This window comes from Neomonachus schauinslandi, chromosome 1 (genome assembly GCF_002201575.2).
Source record: "Neomonachus schauinslandi chromosome 1, ASM220157v2, whole genome shotgun sequence".
Lineage (NCBI taxonomy): Eukaryota > Metazoa > Chordata > Mammalia > Carnivora > Phocidae > Neomonachus > Neomonachus schauinslandi.
The window spans coordinates 54,054,613-54,066,200 of NC_058403.1; the positions used below are offsets into that span (position 1 = coordinate 54,054,613).

Genomic DNA, 11,588 nt, shown 5'->3' on the forward strand with positions numbered 1-11,588 from the left:
GAAGGAAGGAAGGAAGGAAGGAAGGAAGGAAGGAAGGAAGGAAGGAAAGGAAAACAGACCTCCTCTAATACACAGGACCACTGAGGGCAATTCAACAACCACACTGGGATGTCAATAAGTCCTCAAAAACAAACAAACAAACAAACAATGAACAATTCAAACATCAAATTTGAGATATAGAAAATAAGTAAAAGAGAGCAGCACAAAAGACATTTTGGGCTAAGGATTCTTTATTTGCTGGTTTAAAGACAGGATAGGGAAGTTAGACTCATTTCCCTCCTATTGAGAATTTGCCTGTTCTGTTTACTGTACCCAGCATCATGCTACTTAGATTTCTGTGAAAGGGCCAAGCCTGGTGTCTGATTCGGGGCAGTCATACGAGGAGCTGAGACCGGGAAGGAATATCAGCTCTGCTGCAGCTACTGTCACATGGCATTTCTGCTTGTCTATATTATAATATTAATATTATTATATTCTATACTGTATTATATACATATTAATATATAATATAATATATAAGTATAATTTACATATGTTATATATAAATATAATTTTTATATGTTATATATAAATATATATTATAATATGTAATGTTTATATAGTATATTTATGATATATGGTATAAACTATATGTATACATGCATGCATATCATATATGTATTATATATAAAATCAATATATTTCTATATAAATATAAATATAATATATATAAAATAAATATAAGTATATTGATTTTATATATAAATCATATATGTATATATATTTATATATAAATATATTGATTTTATATATGCATTATATATAAATATACATGTAATATAATATATTTAAATACATAAAATTAGGGTAATTATCTTAGAAATCACTCATATACATGTAAAGATTGCCATAAATAATCATGGGCAACTGATAGGCAATATCCCACAAAACCCCCTATGGCTCAGGAATGAAAAAAAGAATCTCTTCACAAGGCTAAGGAAAGCATAATTGGCTCTCCAATATCCACTCATGGGTCTCTAAGCAGTATGAGAAAAATACCTTGTGGCCAGTCCTGGCAAAACGAGGTTATTATGATGCCAGAATTACTGTTTTATCACAACATAGAGTATCCTACACTACTGGGATTTATAGAAAGGGATAGGTGGTTTTCCATAAATGAAAGTATATATGACTATATCTGAAGATTAAAGAAAGGGGGAAAGTATGGCAAATTATCATTCTGTATAATTTGGATGTTCTTGACTTTGAACCAAAGTTTTTATGACAAAGTCACTAGTTGTCAAATTTTAGCAGCTAGACTAAAAATGTCTTTCATTTCATCAACACGGAGAACGTGGGAAAATTGCTTCCTTTTGTCCATGCTGAATACAGGGACTTACCAGCAATACCCATTTGAAATCTGTAAGGAGGCTTTGTCTGTCAATGGTAATTAATTTCTTGGCAGAGGATTTGTTTTTCATTATGAATAAATACTATGGTTTTAATTGTGGGAATACCCAATTCAAAACAAATTGGTAAGCAGCTATTATATTACAGGTATGTCTGTTTTTTTTTTTTTTCCAGGAAACTCTGAATGCCAGTTTTATGCCTGGATAATTGTAGCCTTTTTGGGGTTAGCTCTGGTTGTATCACTGATCTTCAATATTTCCCACTATGTGGAAAAGCAGCGACAAGGTAAGACATTTTGAGAAATAGCCAGATAGTACCAGCTTGAATGGAGACAAGTCACTGGAAAACCTACAGAAGAAGACAGTTTTATGAAATGTCATGCAATAGGGTATTCTTATCTGTAGGAAACCTGTTTGATATTTTTTTTCCACCCTCAGGTTTCTCTTAATTTAAAAATGCAATCATACTAGAATATAAACAGACTCCCAATCTTGGCTTTATCTCTGCCTTAGGATATAGAGTAGGAAGGAATTGTCTTGGTAGAATGTAGTTTTCCTCCTCCAACTCAACAGCTCATGATATTGTAGCCTATTCTGCAGCAGCCCACAAAATATAAAATATGAAGATGGTGTTACTGTCACGCCTCTCACAAAAGATGAGAGGCACTAGAAAGGGAAGTGGCATAGTTGAGGTCGCACGTCTACTCAATAGCAAAGTAAAGGACAAGGGCCCCGTCTAATTCTCCAACCAAAATGGTTTCCACTAGCACTTGTTGCTTTTACATTGTTGACCAAATGTCCTCGGCCAGAAACCCAACATTCTCTTAGGATTTCTATTATATCATTTCTAAGCCTGAAATGCCAGGTAGACAATGCTTTTCCATTAGCAATGATTTCAGTAATTCTTCTTTATTTTTTATTTTTCTTTTTATTTTTTTATTATGTTATGTTAATCACCATACATTATCAGTAATTCTTTTTTAAATCAAATGTTTTTTGAAACAAATTTCATAAGTCAGATGCATGAATGACCCATCATCTAACATCTTTGAAAAAGGCTTCTGTCACAGAAAAAAATGAACGGAGAGTAGCACTTTTCTTTATATAATAGCTTAAAATGACTATATTTTCATTTTTCCATTAAGATATTTTATGAATGCAGATAATATTGTCACGTGTATTAGAAAAAGATGAATTGAGAGGCACCTGGGTCTGCCTTCAGCTCAGGTCATGGTCCCAGGGTCCTGGGATCGAGTTCCGCATCCAGCTCCCTGCTCAGTGGGGAGTCTGCTTCACCCTCAGCCCCTCCCTCCTGCCTGTGCTCCCTCTCGCTCTCACTCTCTCAAATAAATAAATAAAATCTTTAAAAAAAGAAAAAAGAAAAAGGTGAATTGAGGGCTATAAAGTTGAAAGAATTTAAGATGGAAGCCAGGACCAGATGTGAACCAGTGCTTCTCTCTCTATTGATTCCAGGGGCAGTTCTCTGGGGCTCTGTGTGGGGCCAGGGAACAAGTAGCCTTTTCAGTTCTCATTTTTGGTAGTTTGTACATTGGAATTTATTTATCCGTAGTCATATCATTTGCCACCATACGAACTCCTTTTGGAAGTTGTTTTCTTATAATGGTTAGTTGACCACTACTAAAATATAGTAGACTAACTTTTTAAGCAAGAAAGAAAGGAAGAAAGGAAGGAGGAAGGGAGGAAGGGAAAGAGAAAAGGTTTTTCTTTAAAAAAAAAAAACAGATTTTTTTTTTTCATTTCAATTGTACAAACCCTAACTGCCTCAGGCATGCCACAAATTACTTTGTCTAAAAGCAGTGTGGTGGGAAATAACATTAAAAAAAAAAAAACAGGAAAGAGTAAATTACCTTCATTGTTGTATTTTTAAAAATCAATTTCAGTTCTCTCAATTTGTTTTTAACACCGTGGCTTTTGAAGTCAACCTGTCATGAATTAAAACACTGCTTTTAATATTTACCTGGGAGATCTCTTGTACAAGAAACATAACTTCTCATAGTTTCAGTTTCCCTGTCTACAAAATGTGGAAAATATCATCCAGACCAAGGGTTCTTGTGTGAATTCTATGGACCCCTCAGCACAGTGCTGGGGACTGAGGAGGTCAGTCTTGCACAGGGCACAGCCCACATTACCACTCTCCGTGGCCCTGGTGCTTCCTTCTCTCCTTCCACAAGTATTAGGTGAAGGGCTTGCTATGACTACATCTTATTCCATTTAATTTTAGTGTCGGGTATTTCAGGGAGTTCCTCTGGCTCCTCACTGCTCCCACCATCTCCGTATTCTCTAGGTCCTCTCCAGCTCCCATGTCACTCCCTGCCCCATCTCTATATCATTTAACATGTCTATGCAATAACCTGAGCTTTAGCAGTAACTGCCGTGTCCATTTAAGTCATATACAGGTGCATTTTAGAGAGTTTTCCGTAGGCTTTTCATAGGATAGGTTCTAACCATTAGGCACTGCAAACTATTTCATTTGAGCAATAACATGCCCTCCTTACGTGGAGCACACAACCTGGGTCTTGCACTTTATTAGCGTGCAAACCTCAGATTAGCCTTGTAGCAGTGCTCATTGATGCCAAAATGCCCTTCGTTCTCATCCCATCTCCCTATTTTCTCTCTGCAACCCTCTCCCAACCGCCCCAGCTTCTCCCGACATCTTTCCCCAAGCATCCGTAATAACTGCCACCCTTGCTAGTCCACATGACCAAATATAGCACTGTCCGTCTTTCTCACGCAGAGACTACAGGTGGCTCTGGGATTAGCTCTGCAAGCTGACTTCTTTCCAGTCCTGCCAAAGGCTCCTCCCGGCTTAATTTCTCCTAGGCAGACAAACCAGAGGAGATTCAATTATATTAGCCAGCTTTTCTGCCACTTGGTCTGCGAACACAATGCTCCCATATCTGGCCTCAAGGAACTTTTTATTTTTGCATCTTTGTGCTATTCTTTGTGGCTAAGAAACTTGCAAGATATTACTCCACCTATGGCGAACAGTCGGTGAATAAGTTGTGCTGGTATATTAAATAGCTTACAAAAGAAAATCTCCATCCCAGCAACAATGCACTATCTCCACATTCAATCAGATAGACCTGATAAGCCTCTCCTTGATGTTTTCTGTAGCAGTGTTAGGTAAAAGCTTTGTAATGGAGTTCTCCCTTCCCCCCAAAATAAACCGTACATTTTTAGGTGATTTTTTGTCTGTTCTTTAGGAGGATTATATTTATTTCTTTTTCTGCTAGGAAGGTATTAGCTTTGTCCTCCTTTAAACCCCCCAAATTTCTTTATCCAACCTTTCTTCTCTGTTTTGAGAAGAAGGATAAATAAGTGTATGGTTTGCTCATACATCAAAGTCTTATCAGTATATCTCCTACTCACTAGAAAATTATGGCACATTTTTCACATTTTCACATTAAGAATGTATCAAAAAATGTTATTATGGAGATTGAGCCATGTGCTGTTGTTTCTTATTGTTATATATTGCACATGGAAGAGTAAACACTATGAAGGAGAAAACATAAAAGCAAATGTTTGCTTACACGCTCTCAACCATGAAGCTGACCACAAGTTGTCTGTATCTGAATCACAGAGAGGATTGTGAAAACTCACCCAGCTCTTCTCACACAGACTCTGGCAAATGTAACTGCTTCATAGCAACATAAAAACTGCTTTTTGTTTTATTAATATCATTGAGATGATTAGGTAGCTCCCAAATCATGCCATTTATTTTTAAAACTTAGAAGTCTTCATGAATGAGCCAACTCTCTTCAGGAGCCTGAGCTTGCTGACCTTTCTCCTCAGCCCCAACCTCTAAACTTTTGATTACCACTCCTCTATTTAAAGAAATCATAGGCTATCACACTTCTTACTATAAGAAGGAACTTACTAAAACCATACGAGTACAGATTGTCCAGCTTCAGATTATACATTTAAATTCTAAGAGGAGTGTGGAAGTTGGCGACCTTGAACGTTTTAAGGACACTTTCAGGGTGCTTCTTCAATATGATTGGACTTGATGTATAATGTCTTTTCCCAATACTTATTTTCTTCCTCACATTGTTTTAGTTTCTTTTCCTTCCGTTTAAGCATCACATCATTATATTGTATCCTTCTTAGAGTTGCTTCTTCTTCCTTTTTCCCCACAAAGCTTTTTGGTCCAAACCTTGTTTTGCTTCTCTCTACTGATAATACACCCAACACCATTTTCTTTCCATAGAGCTATCCTTTTACACATCACATTCGTGTACCTTCCAGACACCAACATTCACACTCCAAGCACTTCCAACTGGAAAATCCACATTATCTTTTAAAAATATTAGTCTGTGTGCAGAAACATTTGACCCCATGCCTATTTTTTCTTGTTCTCTGTAATAATGTCGTTATTTTTGTTTTCAGATTCGTTGTTTATTTTTTAATCTTTTAACACTCACTCGGTGACAATCCTCTTGCCAAAAGTGAGATTTGGTCATTTCATGACAAATCAAGTTTACTTATAAATCTTGTAAATAGCATTTTAATTATATCAGCTTGTTTTCAGCTAATCCATTTAATGAAGAGACTCTATTCCAATCAGCACAATTAAATTGTGGCTGACAATATGATTGGATTTAGAATGTATAATATTGAAAATCAACTTTGTCATTTTCTAAAATGTTTTTAACAAAAATTATTTCATTTATCTTCCATAGCTACTCACATGCTATAGGCATTATTATCTCTATGTATAAAGTGAGAATCAGAGTTTTAAAGTGATTTGCATGTTGTCACATGGCAAATGCATCGAAGAGCTGCTACCCAAATCCAAAGTCTTCTGATTTCTCACCCTGAATCTTTTCCATAATACATCAGGCTATGGTTTGACTAAATTCTTGTACATGTATTTGAATTCTTCCAAATGCACTGACACGTGACATGTCCATTTGATCCTCCAACATGATGATTTTAATAATTTGTTCCAATATGTTTCTCTAACAGTTAATGACCCTTCTGGAGAATACTTCAACCTTGTCACATATAAATCTTACTAAAAATAATCTTTCTAGTTGATTGGTGACTTATTCAGTCATTTGAAATATTTTTGCTAGTTCCTTACCAACACAGTTTTTTTTATATATGAAAACTGAAAGATCACCCTTTGGTTACTATTTTCTCTGTGTGATTGCCAGAGACTTAGATAATATGGGCTTCATTTTTATAGAAATAGCTTTTGCAAGATTTTGCTATTCAATGCCACATTGAATAATACAGTCAAAATGTAATAAATATCATAATATACACATCCATTCAATTCAATATCTAAGAAAATTTATTGATGAACAGATAATACAGACTTCATAATATTGATCTTATTAAAACTGTGCTCTAAATTTCCCCTATTTTCTCTCAATAATTCATTATGAATCTATTGATATTCACTAAAAAAATTCTTAAAACTATTTTTTTCAAGTTTGAATACATATATTTAATTTGAAGCAAGAATACTTTCTTTCATTTGCCTTTGAATCACCACCTTCAATGTTCAACAGTGGGTTACTTTCTGAGACTTGGTACAGAATTTTTTCATGGTTTTATGATCCTATGTCAGATCTCTGGTCAGTATTGTTACTGCATACTAGTATACTGTTTCTTTGAAAAGTCGCTCTGTGTTTTGATTATTTTGAGACTGTGTTCCCAACTTTTTCCAGATCTCTTCTCCCTAGAATCCTCATCTCTCCTTACTTCTATTTGCACCATGTAGATGAGATAGAATCACAACCAGAGAAATTTCCTGAACATAATTTTTATGTTGTTCACATGACACGAAGTGTTAACAGACACTTCAAAAATAAATAAGTCTTCTAGGATTTGTTTTGTTTTATGTTTTTGTTTTCATTTGTTTGTTTTGGGTAAGGATGAAAAGTTTATTCAAATCAGCAAGAGCAGAGAAGGAAATTTGACAGGAGGCAGAGGTGTTTCATGAAACGTGAAGGCTGAAAAGGACAGTATGCCCCACCCACGATGGACTGCCCCACAGCAAAGGCACTAGCAGAGGTCCCCACGTCCATAGGTTGGTGTTTCCCATCCATAAAATGGCCACACATCCGGGCCCTACATCACTTCCAAACTGTGCTTGTGTTTCCATCTCAAATTACCAAGAGAGAATATATATGACTGGTCCAAATCAGAGAAGATTTTTATGTCTGGTGGTGGTGGCCGAGTGTCTTGATTTAAGATGTTAACTGACACTGAAGCTAAGCTCCCCTCACAATATTCTCTAGAAGATTTAAGTGTATGTCAAAATTTCTTTTTGTTTGTCTATTTTTAATATCTTTCAGGTACCATGTACAGGTACTCTGAAGACTACATTCCCAGGTATGTAGAAAATAAGTTATGTATTATGACTCCCAACTAATAAGGGGGCATAACAAATGCTATATTGCTTATAGGTTTGGCTCAGGGATGTCACATTTGGGTAAAAATAAAATGAAAAGTGAGTTTTAATTACTTTTACTCCTCTCTGAAGATCAAAAGCTATAATGTTATTATCTTCCTTAGTTATTTACTTATCCTGAGTCAATAAGAGAGCTGGTTAAGGAACAAAATGAGACTCTAACCTGGTATCTACAGAATTCTTGTCAATTTCAGATGGATCTATCCTAGATTATGAATCAGATCAGATTGTAAGATTGCAGTCTAATTATATATGGAATTGTGGGGTCCCTAAGAAACCGGGGTGGAAAAGAAATCTGGCAATACCTAAATAAAATTTAAGATATATATACATGAATACTTAGATAAGGATGCTTTGTGGTGTGTTGCTTTTGAGAGTAATGTCAATCAGTGGGGAAATGTGATAAATCAACCCTAAAATAATATATGGTTACAGATATAACGTATTCGCTTTAATATTGTTGACTTCATTGTAGAGAAATTTGTATTTTTTTTTTTACACAAAAGAAGGTTTACAGCATAAATCATAGCAAAGAATTTTCATTTTCTTCCACAGTATATTTTGGCCCAAATGTGTTATTAGATTGGAGATTTCTCCTTTAGGATAAAAAACATCTAAATATAGAGAATTTCCTAGAGGACTCTTCAAGACCTTTCGGAAATGGTAGACTGAAAGGCAGAAAGGTCTTTCACAAACACAGAGCTTTCTCACTGGGTAGGATAAGATTATAAGCTTTCTGTTAGCCTCTAAAAGGTCTTTTTAAAATTTTTCTCCATGTGGAAATATCTCTGACATTCAGGATGTAGGCTGCAGGCAGATTCACACAAAGAAGAAAATCTTTATTTTTATGATTTACCATTGGATTCTATAACAGGAGATAATTTTCAATGCATTATCTCATATACAGAGAGATTTGCTGATTTGGTTCCAACAAACAACATGACAAAGAAAATCCATTATGGATTTTCCATGTGAAAGTTAATCTCTTGGACAATTGATTTGATACTTGTCATTTGAAAGGCAATTAAGATGCAATGTGATAGAAAGTCTAGTGATTTGATCGTTCTGCTAAAGACTGGGTTGGTACTCTTGGATTGGGATGGTAAGAATCAGAAGGGAAAATTGGTAAAATATCCATCTCATAGTAAGTGGGCTCTTACCTATAGGGCAATTGTGAAAAAGAAGTTGGTTCTTTTATAACATTCATTCATTAATTCATTCATTCAATAAGTATTCGTTCAACAAATAGGAGTTGTGTTAGACAAGAGATGCGAAGATGGAAAGATGCAGATTGTCCCTCCTGGATTTAGTAATCTATTATCTATTGTAATAAATCTCAATTTAGGCATAATTTGAATATACAATGCAGAATTTACCTATAACAAGTGGCTGGCATGTTAATTATGCATGTACTTCACAGCTTGTCTATTTCTGGTTATGTAGTTTGGGAGCCAAAGTCACCTTTGTAGGAAGGGCATGGAGGCTCCAGGAAAAAACAAGCAAACGTGAAACTATTTCCAGTCATTAAAACAGCAAGTGGAAATAAAGGCTATCTTTCTTAGGTAGAAGTAAAATTAGTGATGTCCCCCAGTTCTTAGATGGTTTGAGGCTACGGCTCCCCATTGAACTCTCTCTGCCCTTACTCAACATTGGCTTAGATGGGAAGCCATGCTTCTCTGATCTTATCTTCCTGCTTCCCCAAATTCCTGCCCTTCCTGCACTGTAGGTCAAAAATGTGATCACTTTAAGGACAATGTAGCATCTATATGTAACAGAAAGTCAGGTACACACTTCCTGGTAGTTACCCAAGGGACACTTTATTTTTCCTTTAAAACATAATTCTAGGGGCACCTGGGTGGCTCAGTCAGTTAAGTGTCTGCCTTAAGGTCATGATCCCAGGGTCCTGGGATCAAACCCTGCATAGAGCTACCCGCTCAGCGGGGAGCCTGCTGCTCCCTCTCCCTCTGCCCCTGCTTGTGCTCTCTCTCTGTCAAATAAATAAATAAAATCTTGAAAAAAAATCTTTAAAACATAATTCTACACAGTTCTGGTCATTAACTCTGTGTCAGGAAGATAAGACATTGGGAATATCATGGATTTGAGATCTGGACAATTCTGGATTTTAATCAAACTCTTATAATTACTAGGCTTGGAGTTTTAGCAAAATGAGCATTGGTGAACTTCAGTTGTATCATCTGAAAAATACAGATTATAATGTAATACTTCCCTTACAAAGCATAGTCAGTTAAAAAAAAGATAATGCTTTATCAGATGAAAATTAAGGTCTAAGAAAATTCCTGCCCATTTGCTGTATATTTATCCTCTAATTTAGGAAATCAGTTCAGGTTTACAACTACTTTAAATTTATCCTGACTCCTCAGTTTAGAGTCTCTCTCAAAAACCCTAGGACAGATTCCCAGCAGTTTTTGCATGCTCTGCTCCTGGGTGGCACTGAAAGGTGCTTTTATGACAAAGCATAACTCATCTTAGCCATTTTTCTACCTTAAGATGATTTCTTGGATTTCCAGAGCTCTGCAAGCTCCTTTCACTTCCCTTCTTTACTAAATACACTAACCCTGGACCTCACTTTTTGTCTCAGCTGTCTTCCTCACCTGAAGATGTTTATGACAAGAGAGCTTTTTTAAAAAAAAAGATTGTATTTATTTATTTGAGAGAGAGAGAGAGAACTAGCACAAGCAGGGGGAGGAGCAGAGGGAGAGGGAGCAGCAGGCTCCCTGCAGAGCTCAATGTGGAGCTTTCCGTCCCAGGACGTGGGATCATGACATGAGCCAAAGGCAGACGCTTAACCGCTTAACCGACTGAGCCACCCAGGCACCCTGACAAGAGAAACTCTGGGTAGCCTTCCCAGACATCTGAGATTTCCAAGTGGTATGCAGATGAAGCCCTCACTGTGATCACTGCCATGCTTGTAACCAAAATAGCTACAAGTTTTCCAGCCTTCTGTTTATTTGTTTTAATGTACAAATAACCGTTAGCCAAGCTCCATCCCTGTGTGACTGCAAGATGCCAGTCCCTTCTTAAGTATTGTTTCTTAAGAATCCTTGAGAAGTATGGATAGGTTCCAGAAACCTTATTCTCAATTGTCTTTTTGTCACCCCTAGCTCTGTGTCACTGCTCTCAGTGTCTTTGTCCATGTCTTTAGAATTCTTCATGCTGGCAGATATTTCTAGTCTCCTTTCCCCAAAAACTTTGGCAAAAGACCCTTCATTTTAAGTACTCCAAAGCACTGGCAATATAAGCTCCTTGTGTTTAAGAGACTTTACAAAGAAGTGGATATACTAGAAGAAAACTGGAACACTGATCAAGAGAATAAAAATTTAGTATTAAGTAATATTAGATATCATTGCTCTGAAGGTCCATTAAGCAACCTCCTCACTGGAAACACCAATGGATTCACTTCTTAGTCTCCAACCATATAAAGCTAGTACTGAGGTTTGTACTCTTCCCCAGGACCAGGGGTCTATATTTGGTCCTCTTACCCCAAGCTCAAGACACCTACACCCATGGCATGCTCCCTACCAAAGAAAGCAAAAAGTCAGTGAGCATGTACTCAGAAACATATCCCTCCAGCAACCTTCTCTTTCCTCCTACATCATTGCTTTTTCTGTCCCTTTTGTATTATTCTCATCAATATATAACAGTTTTGTTTCAAACCAGAAAGAAGAAAGAAAGAAAGAAAGAAAGAAAGAAAGAAAGAAAGAAAGAAAGAAAGAAAGAAAGAAAGAAAGAAAGAAAGA

General features: G+C 36.3%; 1 protein-coding gene across 1 annotated transcript in view; it reads left to right on the top strand.

Moving 5' to 3' along the window:
* The window catches only part of LOC110582680 (T-cell receptor-associated transmembrane adapter 1), a 31,654-nt gene that overhangs the window by 11,398 nt on the left and 8,668 nt on the right, over positions 1-11,588 (top strand). Inside the window, exons 2-3 of the mRNA XM_021692686.1 lie at positions 1,564-1,674; positions 7,715-7,751. Coding sequence (XP_021548361.1) covers positions 1,564-1,674; positions 7,715-7,751 — 148 coding nt within the window. The remainder of the gene's footprint in view (positions 1-1,563; positions 1,675-7,714; positions 7,752-11,588) is intronic.